We start from the raw sequence: 21,348 nt of genomic DNA, 5'->3' as shown, positions 1-21,348 counted from the left end.
TGTTAAGCTCGAAGAGTGGGAGGGCCAAACCACTGCCAAGGTTCTCGATGGGCAACGGGGTAATTTTCACCCGGTCTATGTGACCAATATCTGAAGATGGAGCAACTCTGGTATGTTGCGGCTGTGAATATTTGGGGCTCCTTTTCTCAAATGATACGGATGAATGAAATGGGTTAGGAGATAATGTTACCTAGCAATAATCTCATAGGGGTTTAGTTGGCCGTAATGGGTAGACATGATTTTCTGGTTTGGTGGCTGACAGAGGGGAATCCGTCACACAGTGTGACTAGCTGTGTATGTGTTTGGTGTGTGAGGGAGAGAGTGTGTGTGGAAGCTTGTTTGTGTGTGTGTGTGTGTGTGTGTGTGTGTGTGTGTGTGTGTGTGTGTGTGTGTGTGTGTGTGTGTATATGAGAGAGAGAGGGGGGAGACAGGAATGGTACAGGGAAGGAGCGAGAGAGAGAGTGTGACAGTCATCCCTGTTCCACTTGACTCACTCTCTGTGCTCTGCAAACCATGGGGAAGACGTGGTGGTTACCATCTGAATGGTGGTTTCCCTCAATTACATGTGGGAAGTCTGCCCTTAAGTCCTGGCCCTAGGGTGACCTAATGGAGATCCCTTTCAACTTTCTTTTAGGGCTGGGAATTTCCCTTGCTCACGATACCATATGCATTACGATTCTCACAATTCGCAATTCGATACTGTGATTTTATTGCAATTCGATGTTCCAAACATATTGCAGCTCCAGAGGGACATGAGAGAACCATGAGAAAACGAGTTTTGATCAGACATGTAAATAAAGGTGCTGAAAACAAATTGGTTACCTATTTAAAAAGAAGATTGAGAACAAATTATGAAGGAAACATTTTGATGCAGGTACAGAAAACTAGCGCAAAATAATATTGCGAAATTGTCAAAACGATACAATATTTCGTTAAAAATAATATCCTTATATGTAACTGTATCAATTCAATTCCCCCATCACTACTCTCTAGGCCCCGCCCACACCTACCCCATCACTACTCTCTAGGCCCTGCCCACATCTACCTCATCACTACTCTCTAGGCCCCGCCCACACCTAACCCATCACTAGTCTCTAGGCCCTACCTCCATAAATTAGGGGCGGAGCCAAGCTGCTACTGCAGCTCCCTCTGCATCCTTCATGCTGCTTTGAACACCTTCACAGGGCTTTGGCCAGGGCTGTGTGTGTGTGTGTGTGTGTGTGTGCCTGACTAGCCAGTATAAGATCCTTTACCATGTGTGAGGCTTGTACCCTCCTGGCTCTACAATGTGCTAGACAATGCTTTAACAAGGATCCAGAGATACATTTTATCATTGCAGATGTGATCCATTGATGTGACAAACAGGCTTACACACACACAAACGCACACACAGCGGAGTGGACGACTATGTTGAACCCGAGGTAGCCATTTGTCAACCCTTTAGTGTTGTAATGCATAGGAGATTCTGGGAGGGATAGGATAGCAGCAGCTCCTCACAGCTACCTGCACTCTGTCAGGCATCTGTGTTGCCCCATTCCCCCCAGCAGTTAACACAGCATCCTTTTAGCAGATTCCCCAGCAGTTAGCATCCTTAATGCAGATTCCCCAGCAGTTAGCATAGCATCCTTATAGCAGATTCCCCAGCAGTTAGCATAGCATCCTTATACCAGATCCCCCAGCAGTTAGCATAGCATCCTTATAGCAGATTCCCCAGCAGTTAGCATAGCATCCTTAAAGCAGATTCCCCAGCAGTTAGCATAGCATCCTTATAGCAGATTCCCCAGCAGTTAGCATAGCATCCTTATAGTAGATTCCCCAGCAGTTACCGTAGCATCCTTATAGCAGATTCCCCAGCAGTTAGCGTAGCATCCTTAAAGCAGATTCCCCAGCAGTCAGCACAGCACCCTGAAAGCAGATTCCCCAGCAGTTAGCATAGCATCCTTAAAGCAGATTCCCCAGCTACTCCCTCACAACCACTATTGTATGTTTGCCCGTCTGTCACGTTCGCACATCAATCACCTAGCTCGATTTATGAGATCATTGACGCACTTAACTGGCCTTTAGTTTCAGTCAAGGTAGGCCTACCATTCATGTTTTATGAGCAACAACAGCAGTGTGTAGATCAACACCAGAGATAATAAGGATAATGTATGGTCCCTCTCTCTCTCCACATGTAATGGTATGTCCTCGTCTACCCTGCAAGCTGTGGTATGTCTGTCTGCCACTGGTTGATGTGGTCTTCAGTGTGCTTTCTACTGTTGGACTCTGTGGTTCTGGAAGACCAATAAGGATATGAAGTCGTACAGTCTACTAGCACTAGGCTTGGATCCACTGTTCGGTAGTTAGTGGTGCTTAGGATCATGCGATGGGCTTAGTGTGTGGGTGTGCAGGTGAATACGAGCTGGACTAGAGCGCTTTCAGAGCATCCCTGTTCATTGTTTAACTGAATTGTATGGCATTGCTACTCACACACACTCACATCAAATCAAATCAAATCAAATTGATTTATATAGCCCTTCGTACATCAGCTGATATCTCAAAGTGCTGTACAGAAACCCAGCCTAAAACCCCAAACAGCAAGCAATGCAGGTGTAGAAGCACGGTGGCTAGGAAAAACTCCCTAGAAAGGCCAAAACATAGGAAGAAACCTAGAGAGGAACCAGGCTATGTGGGGTGGCCAGTCCTCTTCTGGCTGTGCCGGGTGGAGATTATAACAGAACATGGCCAAGATGTTCAAATGTTCATAAATGACCAGCATGGTCGAATAATAATAAGGCAGAACAGTTGAAACTGGAGCAGCAGCACAGTCAGGTGGAAGTTGAAACTAGAGCAGCAGCATGGCCAGGTGGACTGGGGACAGCAAGGAGTCATCATGTCAGGTAGTCCTGGGGCATGGTCCTAGGGCTCAGGTCAGTTGAAACTGGAACAGCAGCATGGCCAGGTGGACTGGGGACAGCAAGGAGTCATCATGTCAGGTAGTCCTGGAGCTCAGGTCCTAGGGCTCAGGTCCTCCGAGAGAGAGAAAGAAAGAGAGAAGGAGAGAATTAGAGAACGCACACTTAGATTCACACAGGACACCGAATAGGACAGGAGAAGTACTCCAGATATAACAAACTGACCCCAGCCCCCGACACATAAACTACTGCAGCATAAATACTGGAGGCTGAGACAGGAGGGGTCAGGAGACACTGTGGCCCCATCCGAGGTCACCCCGGACAGGGCCAAACAGGAAGGATATAACCCCACCCACTTTGCCAAAGCACAGCCCCCACACCACTAGAGGGATATCTTCAACCACCAACTTACCATCCTGAGACAAGGCTGAATATAGCCCACAAAGATCTCCGCCACGGCACAACCCAAGGGGGGCGCCAACCCAGACAGGATGACCACAACAGTGAATCAACCCACTCAGGTGACGCACCCCCTCCAGGGACGGCATGAGAGAGCCCCAGTAAGCCAGTGACCCAGCCCCTGTAATAGGGTTAGAGGCAGAGAATCCCAGTGGAAAGAGGGGAACCGGCCAGGCAGAGACAGCAAGGGCGGTTCGTTGCTCCAGAGCCTTTCCGTTCACCTTCCCACTCCTGGGCCAGACTACACTCAATCATATGACCCACTGAAGAGATGAGTCTTCAGTAAAGACTTAAAGGTTGAGACCGAGTTTGCGTCTCTGACATGGGTAGGCAGACCGTTCCATAAAAATGGAGCTCTATAGGAGAAAGCCCTGCCTCCAGCTGTTTGCTTAGAAATTCTAGGTACAATTAGGAGGCCTAATACATGTTCTCTGTATAGCCGTGTACAATTCCAATCAACTTCAGTATACTGGATGTATCACTGTCTCTCTTTCTCATCATCTCCAAATGTTTCTCTATAGTGGTGTGTTTCTCTAATGGTGTGTTTCTCTATAATGGTGTGTTTCTCTATAATGGTGTTTCTCTCTACAATAGTGTTTCTCTCTATAATAATGTTTCTCTCAAAATATTTGTTTCTCTATAGTGGTGTGTTTTTCAATGATGGTGTTTCTCTAAAATGGGGTTTCTCTAAAATGGGGTTTCTCTATAGTAGTGCTCCTCCATAGCTGTGTATTTCTCCATAATGGTGTGTTTCTCTATAATAAGTTTATCTGTAGTGGTGTTTCTCTATAGTGGTGTTTCTCTATAGTGGAGTGTTCCTCTATAGTGGTGTGTTTCTCTATAGTGGTGTGTTTCTCTATAGTGGTGTGTTTCTCTATAGTGGTGTTTCTATATAATTGTGTTTCTCTACTGTGGTGTATTTCTCTATAGTGTTGTTTCTCTAAAGTGGTGATTTTCTCTACAGAGGTGTGGTTACTCTATAATGGTGTGTTTCTATATAATGGTGTTTCTCTACAGTGTTGTATTTCCAACTCTTTTAAATAATTATAGGCCAATCTCAAAGCTGTCACCCCTGTTGAAAATACTTAAAACCTTTGTGAGTGAACAATTTTATCAATGTACCAATCGGGCTTCAGGAAGAAGCATAGCACAATTATAGCAGCCATGAAGGTTTTAAATGATATCACTGAAGCCCTTGACAAAAAACAGCACTGTGTCTCACTTTTTATTGATCTCTCTAAGGCTTTTGATACAGTTGATCATGCTATACTAAGGCAGAGATTGTCGAGTGTAGGTCTTTCAGTGCATGCAGTTGCATGGTTTGCTAACTATCTGTCTGATAGATCTCAGTGCACTCAATTTGATGGGCTTATGTCTGTTAAATTGTCTGTCTTTAATGGTGTGCCCCAAGGCTCTGTACTTGGTCCTCTCTTATTCACTATTTATATAAATGATTTAGACAAAAATGTCCAAAATGTGCAACTTAATTGTTATGCTGATGATACTGTTATTTACTGTTTTGCCTCGTCTCTTACAAAAGCTTTCCAGAACTTGCAAACTGCTTTTTATACTGTTCAACATACCTTGTGTCAATTGAAGCTTATTCTCAATACTGACAAAACTAAACTAATGGTGTTTTCTAAAGCAAGAAATAGACCTCTGAACCTTTCACCTATTACTACCTGTCAGGGCAAGGAGATTGAGGTTGTAACCTCATATAAATATCTTGGAATTTTAATTGATGACGGCCTCTCTTTTAAATTGCATATTCAACAACTTACAAAAAAATTGAAGCTGAAATTGAGATTTTATTTTAGGAATAAGGCTTGTTTCAAATCAAATCAAATCAAATCAAATTTTATTTGTCACATACACATGGTTAGCAGATGTTAATGCGAGTGTAGCGAAATGCTTGTGCTTCTAGTTCCGACAATGCAGTAATAACGAGCAAGTAATCTAACTAACAATTCCAAAAAAAACTACTGTCATACACAGTGTAAGGGGATAAAGAATATGTACATAAGGATATATGAATGAGTGATGGTACAGAGCAGCATAGGCAAGATACAGTAGATGATATCGAGTACAGTATATACATATGAGATAAGTATGTAAACCAAGTGGCATAGTTAAAGTGGCTAGTGATACATGTATTACATAAGGATGCAGTCGATGATATAGAGTACAGTATCAACGTATGCATATGAGATGAACAATGTAGGGTAAGTAACATTATATAAGGTAGCATTGTTTAAAGTGGCTAGTGATATATTTACATCATTTCCCATCGATTCCCATGATTAAAGTGGCTGGAGTAGAGTCAGTGTCATTGACAGTGTGTTGGCAGTAGCCACTCAATGTTAGTGGTGGCTGTTTAACAGTCTGATGGCCTTGAGATAGAAGCTGTTTTTCAGTCTCTCGGTCCCAGCTTTGATGCACCTGTACTGACCTCGCCTTCTGGATGGCAGCGGGGTGAACAGGCAGTGGCTCGGGTGGTTGATGTCCTTGATGATCTTTATGGCCTTCCTGTAGCATCGGGTGGTGTAGGTGTCCTGGAGGGCAGGTAGTTTGCCCCCAGTGATGCGTTGTGCAGACCTCACTACCCTCTGGAGAGCCTTACGGTTGAGGGCGGTGCAGTTGCCATACCAGGCGGTGATACAGCCCGCCAGGATGCTCTCGATTGTGCATCTGTAGAAGTTTGTGAGTGCTTTTGGTGACAAGCCGAATTTCTTCAGCCTCCTGAGGTTGAAGAGGCGCTGCTGCGCCTTCCTCACGATGCTGTCTGTGTGAGTGGACCAATTCAGTTTGTCTGTGATGTGTATGCCGAGGAACTTAAAACTTGCTACCCTCTCCACTACTGTTCCATCGATGTGGATGGGGGGTGTTCCCTCTGCTGTTTCCTGAAGTCCACAATCATCTCCTTAGTTTTGTTGACGTTGAGTGTGAGGTTATTTTCCTGACACCACACTCCGAGGGCCCTCACCTCCTCCCTGTAGGCCGTCTCGTCGTTGTTGGTAATCAAGCCTACCACTGTTGTGTCGTCCGCAAACTTGATGATTGAGTTGGAGGCGTGCATGGCCACGCAGTCGTGGGTGAACAGGGAGTACAGGAGAGGGCTCAGAACGCACCCTTGTGGGGCCCCAGTGTTGAGGATCAGCGGGGAGGAGATGTTGTTGCCTACCCTCACCACCTGGGGGCGGCCCGTCAGGAAGTCCAGTACCCAGTTGCACAGGGCGGGGTCGAGACCCAGGGTCTCGAGCTTGATGACGAGCTTGGAGGGTACTATGGTGTTGAATGCCGAGCTGTAGTCGATGAACAGCATTCTCACATAGGTATTCCTCTTGTCCAGATGGGTTAGGGCAGTGTGCAGTGTGGTTGAGATTGCATCGTCTGTGGACCTATTTGGGCGGTAAGCAAATTGGAGTGGGTCAAGGGTGTCAGGTAGGGTGGAGGTGATATGGTCCTTGACCAGTCTCTCAAAGCACTTCATGATGACGGATGTGAGTGCTGGGCGGTAGTCGTTTAGCTCAGTTACCTTAGCTTTCTTGGGAACAGGAACAATGGTGGCCCTCTTGAAGCATGTGGGAACAGCAGACTGGTATAGGGATTGATTGAATATGTCCGTAAACACACCGGCCAGCTGGTCTGCGCATGCTCTGAGGGCGCGGCTGGGGATGCCGTCTGGGCCTGCAGCCTTGCGAGGGTTAACACGTTTAAATGTCTTACTCACTTCGGCTGCAGTGAAGGAGAGACCGCATGTTTCCGTTGCAGGCCGTGTCAGTGGCACTGTATTGTCCTCAAAGCGGGCAAAAAACTTATTTAGTCTGCCTGGGAGCAAGACATCCTGGTCCGTGACTGGGCTGGGTTTCTGGGTTTTTCATTTGAAGCCAGAAGGAGGCTAGTATCAGCTACATTTTTGCCTTTACTAGACTATAGGGATATTTTATATATGAATGCTTCCGCTCAGTGTTTGAGATCAATTGACACCCTTTACCATGGCACTTTGAGATTTATTTTAAACTGCAAAACCCTTACGCACCACTGCACTTTGTATACCAGGGTTGGCTGGCCTTCTCTAGTCACTCGTAGGCTCAGGCACTGGTATACTTTTATTTACAAAGCCATTTTGGGTTTACTACCTTTTTTATTTGGGCATTTTTATTGTTCAGAAATGTGGTGGGCACTCTCTTCGTTTAGTGGACTTTATCCTGCTAACTGTTCCAAATGTCCGAACTGAATTTGGTAAAAGGGCTTTTATGTACTCTGCGCCATCGTCTTGGCACGCCTTACAAAATACTGTTAAACTGGAAGGACTTGTCCCGATTGGTATTTTTAAATCACTGATGAATGATCTTGAGACTGTTAACCTGACATGTCAATGTTTTTAATTTGCCGTTTTTTATTTTGTTATACTCTTGTGAGTTCTATGGTTTTTACTAGATTACTTGTAGTTTTTCTTGTTGTTTGTCTGTAATTTTTGTAATGACTTGGTGCTGCCTATATTGGCCAGGATGCTCTTGAAAAAGAGATTTTAAATCTCAATGCGCCCTTCCTGATTAAATAAAGGTTAAATAAATATAGTGGTGTTTTTATATAATGGTCTTTCTCTACAGTAGTGTGTTTCTATATAATGGTATTTCTCTACAGTGTTGTGTTTTTCCACAATGGTTTTTCTCTCAATTAAGGTGTTTCTCTATAATGGTGTTTCTCTATAGTGGTTTGTCTCTCCGTAATTGTGTTTCTATATAACAGTTTTTCTCTATTGTGGTCTGATTCTATATAATGGTGTGTTTCACCATAGTGGTGTTTTTCTTATTTGTGGTGTTTTTCTCTATAGTGGTGTTTCACAATTATTTTGTTTCTCTATATTAGTGTTTCTCTATAATGGTGTATTTCTCTATAACTGTGTGTTTCACTCTAGTGGTGTTCCTCTGTAGTTGTGTGTTTCTCTGTAATGGTGTTTTTCTATAGTGGTGTGTTTCTCTATAGTGGTGTGTTTCTCTATAGTGGTGTGTTACTATAGATTGGTGTGTTTCTCTATAGTGGTGTGTTTCACTCTAGTGGTGTTCCTCTGTAGTTGTGTGTTTCTCTGTAATGGTGTATTTCTCTGTAATGGTGTTTCTCTATAGTGGAGTGTTTCTCTATAGTGGTGTGTTTCTCTATAGTGGTGTGTTACTATAGATTGGTGTGTTTCTCTATAGTGGTGTGTTTCTGTGTGATGGGGGTTTCTCTATAGTGGTGTCTCTCTATAGTGGTGTCTCTCTATAGTGGTGTTTGACAAAAGTTTTGTTTCTCTATATTGGTGTTTTCCTCTATTGGTGTGTTTCTCTATATTGGTGTGCTTCTCTCCAATGGTGTGCTTCTCTATAATGGTGTGTTTCTCCATAGTGGTGTTTTTCTCTGTAGTTGTGTTTCACAATAGTTTTGTTTCTCTATGGTGGTGTTTCTCTAGAATGGTGTTTCTCTCATTTAAGGTGTTTCTCTATGGTGGTATTTCACTGCAGTAATGTTTCTCTATAATGGTTTTTCTCTACAGTGGTGTGTTTCTCTAGAATGGTGTTTCTCTAGAATGGTGTGTTTCTCTGTAGTGGTGTGTTCGTCTATAATATTGTCTCTATAATGGTGTGTTTCTCTATAGTGGTGTTTCTCTATAGTGGCATGTTTCTCTATAGTGGCATGTTTCTCTTTAGTGGTGTTTCACAAAAGTTTTGTTTCTCCACAGTGGTGTTCCTCTATAGTTGTGTGTTTGTCTATAATGGTGTCTGTAATGGTATGTAGTAATGTTTCTCTATAATGGTTTTTCTCTATAGTGGTGTGTTTTTCTACAGTGGTGTTTCTCTAGAGTGGTGTGTTTTTCTGTACTGGTGTGTTTCTCTGTAGTAGTGTGTTTCTTTATAGTGGCATGTTTCTCTATAATGGTGTGTTTCTCAATAGTGTTTCACAATAGTTTTGTTTTTCTATAGTGATGTTCCTCTGTAATGGTGTGTTTGTCTATAATGGTGTCTCTCTATAGTTGTGTTTCTCCACAGTGGTATTTCTCTATAGTGGTGTTCCTCAATCATTTTGTGTTTCACCATAGTGGTGTGTTTCTCTATAATGGTGTCCCTCTATAGTTGTGTGTTTGTCAATTATGGTATTTCTCTATAGTGGTGTGTTTCTGTATAATGGTGGTTTCACTATTGTGGTGTGTTTCTCTATGTTCGTGTTGTTCTCCATTGTGGTGTGTTTCTCTAATGGTGTGTTTCTCTACAGTGTTGTTTTTCTCTATAATGGTGTTTCTCTATAGGAGTGTGTTTCTCTATATGGGTATGTTTCTCTAAAGTGGTGTGTTTCTCTCCAATTGTGTGCTTGTCTATAATGGTATTTCTCTTTAATGGTGAGTTTCTCTATAGTGTTGTTCTTCTATTGTGGTGTGTTTGTCAATAATGGTTGTTTCTCTATAGTGGTGTGTTTCTCCATAACGGTGGGTTTCTGTATATTGTTGTTTTTTCTATTGTGTAGTGTTCTTCTATTGTGGTGTGTTTCTCTACAGTGTTTTTTTTCTCTAAAGCTGTGTTTTTCTTTATAGTAGTGTGTTTATATATAATGGTGTTTCTCTATAGTGGTATGTTTCTTTATAATGGTGTTTCTCTATAATGGTGTGTTTCTCTATAGTGGTGTTTCACAAAAGTTAATTTTTCCATACTGGTGTGTTTCTCTATGGTGTGTCTCTCTGTGGTGGTGTTCCTCTATAGTTGTGTGTTTGTTTATAATGGTGTCTCATTAATGGTGTGTTTCTCTATAGTGGTGTGTATTTGTATAATGGTGGTTTCTCTGTTGTGGTGTGTTACTATTTAGTGCTGTGTTTCTATATTGTGGGGTTTTTCTCTGTAGTGGTGTTTCTCCATTGTGGTGTGTTTCTCTATAATGGTGTGTTTCTCTATATGGGTATGTTTCTCTATAGTGGTGTGTTTCTCTCCATTTGTGTGCTTGTCTATAATGGTGTTTCTCTTTAATGGTGTGTTTCTCCATAGTGGTGTTCTTCTCTATAGTGGTGTTTCACAATAGTTTTTTTTCTCTATTGTGGTGTGTTTCTCTAGAATGGTGTGTTTCTCCATAGTGATGTTCCTCTTTAATGGTGTGTTTGTCTATAATATTGTCTCTATAATGGTATTTTTCTCTATAGTGGTGTGTTTCTCTTTAGTGGTGTCTTTCTCGATATTGGTGTTTCACAATAATTTTGTTTCTCTATACTTGTGTTTGTCCATAGTGATGTGTTTCTCTATTGTGGTGGTCTTCTATAGTGGTGTGTTTGTCTGTTGTGTGATTCTCTAAAATGGTGTGTTTTTCTATACTGGTGTGTTTCACTGTAGTGGTGTGTTTCACTATAGTTGTGTGTTTCTCCAGAGTGGTGTGTTTCTTTATAATGGTGTGTTTCTCAATAGTAGTATTTCTCTGTAGTGGCGTGATTCTCTATAATGGTGTGTTTCTCGAAAGTTATGTTTCTCTGTTATGGTGTGTTTCTCTATAGTGGTGTGTTTCTCTATATGGTGTGTTTCTCCATGGTGGTGTTTCACAATAGTTTTGTTTCTCCTTAGTGTTGTATTTCTCTATAGTGATGTTCCTCTGTAATGGTGTGTTTGTCTATAATATTGTCTTTATAATTGTGTGTTTCCCTATAGTAGTGTGTTTCTCTATAGTGGGGTGTTTCTCTTTAGTGGTGTTTCACAAAAGTTTTGTCTCTATAGTGGTGTTTCTCTGTAGTGATATTTCTCTATAGTGGTGTTTCTCGATCATGTTGTGTTTCTCCATACTAGTGTGTTTCTCTTTAATGGTGTCCTTCTATAGTTCTGTGTTTGTCTATAATGGTGTCTCTTTAATGGTATGTTTCTCTATAATGGTGGTTTCTCTATTGTGGTGTGTTTCTCCATCGTGGTGTGTTTCTCCATAGTGGTGTGTTTCTCTATAGTGGTGTTCTTCTACAGTAGTGTGTTTGTCAATTATGGTGTTTCTCCATAGTGGTGTGTTGCTCTTTAACAGTGTGTTTCACTATAAAGTTATGTTTCTCTAAAGTGGTGTTTCTGTATAATGGCGGTTTCTCTTTTGTGGTCTCTTTCTCTATGTTGGTGTTCTCTATAGTGGTGTGTTTCTCTATAGTGGTGTGTTTCTCTATAGTGGTGTGTTTCTCTATAGTGGTGTGTTTATCTATAGTGGTGTGTTTCTCTATAGTGGTGTTCTATAGTGGTGTGTTTCTCTATAGTGGTGTTCTATAATGGAGTGTTTCTCTATAGTGGTGTGTTTATCTATAGTGGTGTGTTTCTCTATAGTGGTGTTCTATAGTGGTGTGTTTTTGTATATTGGTGGTTTCTCTATTGTGGTGTGTTTCTCTACAGTGTTTTTTTTCTCTAAAGCTGTTTTTCTTTATAGTAGTGTGTTTATATATAATGGTGTTTCTCTATAATGGTGTGTTTCTTTATAGTGATGTGTTTCTCTATATGGTGTGTTTCTCTATGGTGGTGTACCTCTATAGTTGTGTGTTTGTTTATAATGGTGTCTCATTAATGGTGTGTTTCTCTATAGTGGTGTGTATCTGTATAATGGTGTTTTTTCTGTTTTGTTGTGTTACTCTTTCGTGGTCTTTTTCTCTATAGTGGTGTTTCACTGTAGTGGTGTGTTTCTCTATTGTGGTGTTTTTCTCATTTAAGGAATTTCTCTTTTGAAGGAGTTTCTTTTTTTTATAGTGGTGTGTTTCTCTATAGGGGTGTGCCTCTATTGTGTTGTTTTTCTCTATATTGGTGTGTTTCTCTGTAATGGTGTCTTTCTCTATAGTGGTGTGTTTCTCTATGAAGTTGCTTTTCTCTATAATGTTGTTTCTCTATAATACTATGTTTCTCTATAAAGATGTGTTTCTCTATAATGGTGTTTTGCTTTAGTAATGTGTTTCTCTATGATGGTGTTTTTTTCAATTAAGGGGTGTTTGTCTTTAATTGTGTTTATCTATAGTGGTGTTTCACTACAGTCTTTTAACTCTAGTGGTCTGTTTCTCTGTAATATTGTTTCTCGAGTGGTGTTTTTCTCTATAATGGTGATTCTCTACAGAGGTGTGGTTCTCTATAGTGGTGTTTCTCTATAGTGGTGTTTCTCTGTAGTGGTGTTTCTCTGTAGTGGTGTGTTTCTCTGTACGAGTGTGTTTCTCTATAATGGTGTTTCTCTATAGTGGTGTTTCTACAGTATTTAAGGGTGTGTTTCTCTATAGTGGAGTTCCTCCATAGTGGTGTGTTTCACAATAGTGGTGTTTTCCTCTATAGTAGTGTTTCTCTATTGCTGTTTTTTTTCAAAATTGGTGTGTTTCTGTATGTTGGTGTGTTTCTCTATATTGGTGTGTTGGTCTATAGAGTTGTTCCTCTATAGTGATGTTCCTCTATAGTGGTGTTCCTCTATAGTGGCGTTTCTCTATAGTGGTGTTTCTCTATAGTGGTGTCTCTATAGTGGTGTTCCTCTATAGTAGTGTGTTTCTCTAGTTATGTGTTTCCCTATTGTGGTGTGTTTCTCTGTAGTGGTGTGTTTCTCTGTAATGGTGTTTCGCTGTACTAGTGTTTCTCTATAATGGTGTGTTTCTTTAGAGAGGTGTTTCACCATAGTGGTGTGTTTCTCCATTGTTGTTTTTCTCTATGATGGCGTGTTTCTCTATTTTGGTGAGTTTCTCTTATAATGGTGTTTTGCTCATTTATGGTGTTTCTCTACAGTGATGTTTTATAGTGGTGTGTTTATATACAGTGGTGCTTCTCTATAGGGGTGTGCCTCTATTATGTTGTTTTTATCTATAATGGCGTGTTTCTCTATAGTAATCAAATCAAATCAAATCAAATTTATTTATATAGCCCTTCGTACATCAGCTGATATCTCAAAGTGCTGTACAGAAACCCAGCCTAAAACCCCAAACAGCAAGCAATGCAGGTGTAGAAGCACGGTGGCTAGGAAAAACTCCCTAGAAAGGCCAAAACCTAGGAAGAAACCTAGAGAGGAACCAGGCTATGTGGGGTGGCCAGTCCTCTTCTGGCTGTGCCGGGTGGAGATTATGACAGAACATGGCCAAGATGTTCAAATGTTCATAAATGACCAGCATGGTCGTATAATAATAAGGCAGAACAGTTGAAACTGGAGCAGCAGCACGGCCAGGTGGACTGGGGACAGCAAGGAGTCATCATGTCAGGTAGTCCTGGGGCATGGTCCTAGGGCTCAGGTCCTCAGAGAGAGAGAGAGAGAGAGAGAATGAGAATGCACACTTAGATTCACACAGGACACCGAATAGGAGAGGTACTCCAGATATAACAAACTGACCCTAGCCCCCCGACACATTAACTACTGCAGCATAAATACTGGAGGCTGAGACAGGAGGGGTCAGGAGACACTGTGGCCACATCCGAGGACACCCCCAGACAGGGCCAAACAGGAAGGATATAACCCCACCCACTTTGCCAAAGCACAGCCCCCACACCACTAGAGGGATATCTTCAACCACCAACTTACCATCCTGAGACAAGGCTGAGTATAGCCCACAAAGAACTCCGCCACGGCACAACCCAAGGGGGGGCGCCATCCCAGACAGGATGACCACATCAGTGAATCAACCCACTCAGGTGACGCACCCCTTCCAGGGACGGCAAGAGAGAGCCCCAGTAAGCCAGTGACTCAGCCCCTGTAATAGGGTTAGAGGCAGAGAATCCCAGTGGGAAGAGGGGAATCGGCCAGGCAGAGACAGCAAGGTCGGTTCGTTGCTCCAGAGCCTTTCCGTTCACCTTCCCACTCCTGGGCCAGACTACACTCAATCATATGACCCACTGAAGAGATAAGTCTTCAGTAAGGACTTAAAGGTTGAGACCGAGTTTGCGTCTCTGACATGGGTAGGCAGACCGTTCCATAAAAATGGAGCTCTATAGGAGAAAGCCCTGCCTCCAGCTGTTTGCTTAGAAATTCTAGGGACAATTAGGAGGCCTGCGTCTTGTGACCGTAGCGTACGTGTAGGTATGTACAGCAGGACCAAATCAGAGAGATAGGTAGGAGCAAGCCCATGTAATGCTTTGTAGGTTAGCAGTAAAACCTTGAAATCAGCCCTTGCTTTGACAGGAAGCCAGTGTAGAGAGGCTAGCACTGGAGTAATATGATCAAATTTTTTGGTTCTAGTCAGAATTCGAGCAGCCGTATTTAGTACTAACTGAAGTTTATTTAGTGCTTTATCCGGGTAGCCGGAAAGTAGAGCATTGCAGTAGTCTAACCTAGAAGTGACAAAAGCATGGATTAATTTTTCTGCATCATTTTTGGACAGAAAGTTTCTGATTTTTGCAATGTTACGTAAATGGAAAAAAGCTGTCCTTGAAATGGTCTTGATATGTTCTTCAAAAGAGAGATCAGGGTCCAGAGTAACGCCGAGGTCCTTCACAGTTTTATTTGAGACGACTGTACAACCATTAAGATTAATTGTCAGATTCAACAGAAGATCTCTTTGTTTCTTGGGACCTGGAACAAGCATCTCTGTTTTGTCCAAGTTTAAAAGTAGAAAGTTTGCAGCCATCCACTTCCTTATGTCTGAAACACATGCTTCTAGCAAGGGCAATTTTGGGGCTTCACCATATTTCATTGAAATGTACAGCTGTGTGTCATCCGCATAGCAGTGAAAGTTAACATTATGTTTTCGAATAACATCCCCAAGAGGTAAAATATATAGTGAAAACAATAGTGGTCCCAAAACGGAACCTTGAGGAACACCGAAATTTACAGTTGATTTGTCAGAGGACAAACCATTCACAGAGACAAACTGATATCTTTCCGACAGATAAGATCTAAACCAGGCCAGAACTTGTCCGTGTAGACCAATTTGGGTTTCCAATCTCTCCAAAAGAATGTGGTGATCGATGGTATCAAAAGCAGCACTAAGGTCTAGGAGCACGAGGACAGATGCAGAGCCTCGGTCCGATGCCATTAAAATGTCATTTACCACCTTCACAAGTGCCGTCTCAGTGCTATGATGGGGTCTAAAACCAGACTGAAGCATTTCGTATACATTGTTTGTCTTCAGGAAGGCAGTAAGTTGCTGCGCAACAGCCTTTTCTAAAATTTTTGAGAGGAATGGAAGATTCGATATAGGCCTATAGTTTTTATATTTTCTGGGTCAAGGTTTGGCTTTTTCAAGAGAGGCTTTTATTACTGCCACTTTTAGTGAGTTTGGTACACATCCGGTGGATAGAGAGCCGTTTATTATGTTCAACATAGGAGGGCCAAGCACAGGAAGCAGCTCTTTCAGTAGTTTAGTTGGAATAGGGTCCAGTATGCAGCTTGAAGGTTTAGAGGCCATGATTATTTTCATCATTGTGTCAAGAGATATAGTACTAAAACACTTGAGCGTCTCTCTTGATCCTAGGTCCTGGGAGAGTTGTGCAGACTCAGGACAACTGAGCTTTGAAGGAATACGCAGATTTAAAGGAGTCCGTAATTTGCTTTCTAATAATCATAATCTTTTCCTCAAAGAAGTTCATGAATTTATCACTGCTAAAGTGAAAGTCATCCTCTCTTGGGGAATGCTGCTTTTTAGTTAGCTTTGCGACAGTATCAAAAAGGAATTTCGGATTGTTCTTATTTTCCTCAATTAAGTTAGAAAAATAGGATGATCGAGCAGCAGTAAGGGCTCTACGGTACTGCACAGTACTGTCTTTCCAAGCTAGTCGGAAGACTTCCAGTTTGGTGTGGCGCCATTTCCGTTCCAATTTTCTGGAAGCTTGCTTCAGAGCTCGGGTATTTTCTGTGTACCAGGGAGCTAGTTTCTTATGAGAAATGTTTTTCGTTTTTTGGGGGTGCAATGTGTAGTAATGTGTTTCTCTTTCGTGGTGTATCTCTGTAGTTGTGTTTCTCTGTAATGTTGTTTCTCTATAATGCTGTGTTTCTCTATAATGCTGTGTTTCTCTATAATGGTGTTTCACTTTAATGGTGTTTCACTTTAGTAGTGTTTTTCTCTATGATGGTGTTTTTCTCAATTTAGTGGTGTCTCTATGGTTTGTATCTCTGTAATTATGTGTTTCTCCGTAGTGGTGTTTCTCTGTCGTGGTGTTTCTCTTTAATTGTGTTTATCTATAGTGGTGTTTATCTATAGTGGTGTTTCTCTGTAGTGGTGTGTTTCTCTATATTGGTGCTTCTCTACATTGGTGTGTTTCGGTATAGTGGTGTGTTTCTCTGTACAGGTGTGTTTGTCTATAATGGTGTTTCTCATGAGTGATGCATCTCAATAGTGGTGTTTTTCTATAATGGTGGTTTCTCCTTTGCAATGTGTTTCTATATAGTGGTGTGTTTCTCTTTAGTGGTGTGTTTCTCTTTAGTGGTGTGTTTCTCTGTTGTAGTGTTTCTCTGTTGTAGTGTTTCTCTGTTGTAGTGTTTCTCTGTTGTAGTGTTTCTCTGTTGTAGTGTTTCTCTGTTGTAGTGTTTCTCTGTTGTAGTGTTTCTCTGTTGTAGTGTTTCTCTGTTGTAGTGTTTCTCTGTTGTAGTGTTTCTCTGTTGTAGTGTTTCTCTATAATGGAGTGTTTCTCTGTAGTGGAGTGTTTCTCTGTAGTGGAGTGTTTCTCTGTAGTGGAGTGTTTCTCTATAGTGGAGTGTTTCTCTATAGTGGAGTGTTTCTCTGTAGTGGAGTGTTTCTCTATAGTGGAGTGTTTCTCTGTAGTGGAGTGTTTCTCTGTAGTGGAGTGTTTCTCTGTAGTGGAGTGTTTCTCTGTAGTGGAGTGTTTCTCTGTAGTGGAGTGTTTCTCTGTAGTGGAGTGTTTCTCTATAGTGGAGTGTTTCTCTGTAGTGGAGTGTTTCTCTGTAGTGGAGTGTTTCTCTGTAGTGGAGTGTTTCTCTATAGTGGAGTGTTTCTCTATAGTGGAGTGTTTCTCTGTAATGGTGTGTTTCTCTATAGTGGAGTGTTTCTCTGTAGTGGAGTGTTTCTCTGTAGTGGAGTGTTTCTCTGTAGTGGAGTGTTTCTCTATAGTGGAGTGTTTCTCTGTAGTGGAGTGTTTCTCTGTAATGGTGTGTTTCTCTATAGTGGAGTGTTTCTCTGTAATGGAGTGTTTCTCTGTAGTGGAGTGTTTCTCTATAGTGGAGTGTTTCTCTGTAATGGAGTGTTTCTCTGTAGTGGAGTGTTTCTCTATAGTGGAGTGTTTCTCTGTAATGGAGTGTTTCTCTGTAATGGAGTGTTTCTCTGTAGTGGAGTGTTTCTCTATAGTGGAGTGTTTCTCTATAGTGGAGTGTTTCTCTGTAGTGGAGTGTTTCTCTGTAATGGTGTGTTTCTCTATAGTGGAGTGTTTCTCTATAGTGGAGTGTTTCTCTGTAATGGTGTGTTTCTCTATAGTGGAGTGTTTCTCTATAGTGGTGTGTTTCTCTATAGTGGTGTGTTTCTCTATAGTGGAGTGTTTCTCTATAGTGGAGTGTTTCTCTATAGTGGAGTGTTTCTCTGTAGTGGTGTGTTTCTCTATAGTGGAGTGTTTCTCTATAGTGGAGTGTTTCTCTATAGTGGAGTGTTTCTCTATAGTGGAGTGTTTCTCTATAGTGGAGTGTTTCTCTATAGTGGAGTGTTTCTCTATAGTGGAGTGTTTCTCTATAGTGGAGTGTTTCTCTGTAGTGGAGTGTTTCTCTGTAGTGGAGTGTTTCTCTATAGTGGAGTGTTTCTCTGTAGTGGAGTGTTTCTCTGTAGTGGAGTGTTTCTCTGTAGTGGAGTGTTTCTCTATAGTGGAGTGTTTCTCTATAGTGGTGTGTTCCTCTGTAAGGGTGTGTTTATCTATGGTGGTGTGTTTCTTTATAATTGTGTGTTTCTCTATAATCGAAAGACAAACACGTCTTCACAAGGCTGCCCTTGGCGTCGTTGTGATACCTTCATAACGCACACACACACATACACACACGCTCCATTTTGGCACTGAGAGTTTGGTGTGAATGCGAGCATCTGAAGTGGCAGCCAGCTCCGGTTTTAAAATGTGTCAAAAGAACTCACAAAATATTTGACTTGGAGAGTAAGGATTGTGCTTTTGGGTGTGCATGTGGTGTGTGTTTGTTTAGCTATTCCTGTGGGAGGGAGGGAAAGTGATTTTCAGCTTGATGTCCAGTCCATCTACATTCTGAACATTGAATCCAACATTGAATCTATTTACCACCATTTTCATGACAACTCACTTAAGGCTATGGTTAACAAACTATAGTTTTGGCAAGTCGGTTAGGACATCTACCTTGTGCATGACACAAGTCATTTTTCCAGCAATTGTTTACAGACAGATTATTTCACTTATAATTCACTGTATCCCAATTCCAGTGGGTCAGAATTTTACATACACTATGTTGACTGTGCCTTTAAACAGCTTGGAAAACTCCAGAAAATTATGTAATGGCTTTAGAAGCTTCTGATAGTCTAATTGACATAATTTGAGTCAATTGTAGGTGTTCCTGTGGATGTATTTCAAGGCCTACCTTCAAACTCAGTGCCTCTTTGCTTGACATCATGGGAAAATCAAAAGAAATCAGCCAAGACCTCAGAAAAACAATTGTAGACCTCCACAAGTCTGGTTCATCCTTGGCAGCAATTTCCAAATGCCTGAAGGTACCACGTTCATCTGGACAAACAATAGTACGCAAGTATAAACACCATGGGACCACGCAGCCATCATACCACTCAGGAAGGAGACGCGTTCTGTCTCCTAGAAATGAAGGTACTTTGGTGCAAAAATTGCAAATCAATCCCAGAACAACAGCAAAGGACCTTGTGACGATGCTGGAGGAAACAGGTACAAAAGTATCTATAGCCACAGTAAAACGAGTCCTGTATCAATATAACCTGAAAGGCCGCTCAGCAAGGAAGAAGACACTGCTCCAAAACCGCCATAAAAAAGCCAGACTACGGTTCACAACTGAACATGGGAAGAAAGATCGTACTTTTTGGAGAAATGTCCTCGATGGATGAAACACAAATAGAACTGTTTGGCCATAATGACCATAATGACCACTTATGTTTTTGGAGGAAAAAGGGGGAGGCTTGCAAGCTGAAGAACACCATCCCAACTGTGAAGCACGGGGGTGGCAGCATCATGTTGTGGGGGTGCTTTGCTGCATGAGGGACTGGTGCGCTTCACAAAATAGATAGCATCATGAGGATGGAATATTATGTGGATATATTGAAGCAACTTCTCAAGACAAGTTAAAGCTTGGTCGCAAATGGGTCTTCCAAATGGACAATGACCCCAAGCACACTTCCAAAGTTGTGGCAAAATGGCTTAAGGACAACAAAGTCAAGGTATTGGAGTGGCCATCACAAAGCCCTGACCTCACTCCTATAGAACATTTGTGGGCAGAACTGAAAAAGCATGTGTGAGCGAGGAGGCCTACAAACCTGACTCAGTTACACCTGCTCTGTCAGGAGGAATGGGCCAAAATTCACCCAACTTATTGTGGGAAGGTTGTGGAAGGCTACCGGAAACGTTTGACCCAAGTTAAACAATTTAAAGGCAATGCTACCAAATACTAATTGAGTGTATGTAAACTTCTGACCCACTGGGAATGTGATGAAATAAAAGCTGAAAATAATTCTCTCTACTATTATTCTGACATTTCACATTCTTAAAATAAAGTGATGATCCTAAATGACCTAAAACAGGGAATTTTTACTAGGATTAAATGTCAGGAATTTTGAAAACCTGAGTTTAAATGTATTTGGCGAAGGTGTCTGTAAACTTCCGACTTCAACTGTATATTTTATATGACTGTAGCCTTATGTTTTTATTCCGAAAAGTTTCTTGAGATGGTAATAACGTTTGTTTATGAGGTGTAGTTGAAGTATCAATGACCTAGTCTAGCAGCTAGCTAGCTAACTTTAGCTGCCATGTTTTTTTAATATATTTTTTTACTTTAGCTGCTTATGTAAGCTAGCTTGACTTTCTAGAAAGTAAGCGAAACAAATGTAGGAAAATTGACCTAAACATGTTTTATTGTCACCTGAAACTATATGTTTCTCCTATCTTAACTGAAAACGTCATATTTTGCAATCTCCCAAAATAAATGCTGACGAGAGATCGGCTCTCCTCCATCGTGCGTTACAAACACTGCACTTGTCCGACCAATAGTAGCGGGGCAAGAAAAGGACATAAGGCCAACGGAATTCCGTTAATTTGTGTAAATGGTGTAATACACTGCAAGTGTTTGATTTCCTCAAGGATCTCCTTTTGTAGGCTACATATGGAGTTATAAATTATGACGATGATGCAATATACTGAGAATATCATAACAGCACAACTGATCTGCTTTGAGAGCTCTCTCCTCTGTGTTGATGTTAGAGTGCACGCCAAGCCAGAGCTCAGCTGTTTGTCAGAGTGATGAAACTTTTTATGGTGGAAATGAAGCAAAGCGTGTGTTCTGTTCTCTGGTATAGAGAAATGTTGCAGTAAATAATGGAATCACCTTCTGTTCTGGTGTGGTCTATGTGGCTTTCCTAATGAGGGTTGTATTCATCCTCTCTCTGGCAGTACCGCAGAGCGCGATGCTCTCCTCTCCTCTCCAGCCTGTTTCCATGGAGATGCTTAGGGCCTGTACTGTTTTTTCTTCATCCTATTTCTCTGTCTCTTTCTCTCTCTATGTTTGTGTGTGTGGGTGTATGTGTGTTTACACTCCACTGCGGGGGTGGGTTCACCATGTATTGTGAGATAGTGAGTGCCAGTAATGTAGTTTGTAAGTGTGTCCGTGTGCATTTGCATGTGCATGTTGGGCCTAGGGGTATGTTCGTGGGGGGTGACTGAATGTACCAGAGTGGGCAGGATTGTGCTCTTCTGTGTTGTGATTCACCAATACAAGATCTTTTCTGTTTCCCATCTCATAGCAGGAGCGATGTGTTGTGATTCACCAATACAAGATCTTCTCTGTTTCCCATCTCATAGCAGGAGCGATGTGTTGTGATTCACCAATACAAGATCTTCTCTGTTTCCCATCTCATGACAGGAGCGATGTGTTGTGATTCACC

At 41.7% G+C, this 21,348-nt stretch overlaps 1 protein-coding gene across 1 annotated transcript in view; it reads right to left on the bottom strand.

Annotated features, from left to right (window-relative positions):
- The window catches only part of LOC121839942 (hyphal wall protein 2-like), a 37,426-nt gene extending 19,166 nt beyond the window's left edge, over positions 1–18,260 (bottom strand). Inside the window, exons 1-2 of the mRNA XM_042300529.1 lie at positions 18,254–18,260; positions 16,647–18,165 (exon numbers count right to left, since the gene is read on the bottom strand). Of these exons, the coding sequence (XP_042156463.1) occupies positions 16,647–18,165; positions 18,254–18,260 (1,526 nt within the window). The remainder of the gene's footprint in view (positions 1–16,646; positions 18,166–18,253) is intronic.
- Between the last annotated feature and the right edge of the window lie 3,088 nt (positions 18,261–21,348).

Source organism: Oncorhynchus tshawytscha, linkage group LG18, assembly GCF_018296145.1.
Source record: "Oncorhynchus tshawytscha isolate Ot180627B linkage group LG18, Otsh_v2.0, whole genome shotgun sequence".
NCBI classification, from domain to species: domain Eukaryota; kingdom Metazoa; phylum Chordata; class Actinopteri; order Salmoniformes; family Salmonidae; genus Oncorhynchus; species Oncorhynchus tshawytscha.
Note: the sequence above shows the minus strand (reverse complement) of the source record. Positions and strands in the feature narration are given on the sequence as shown.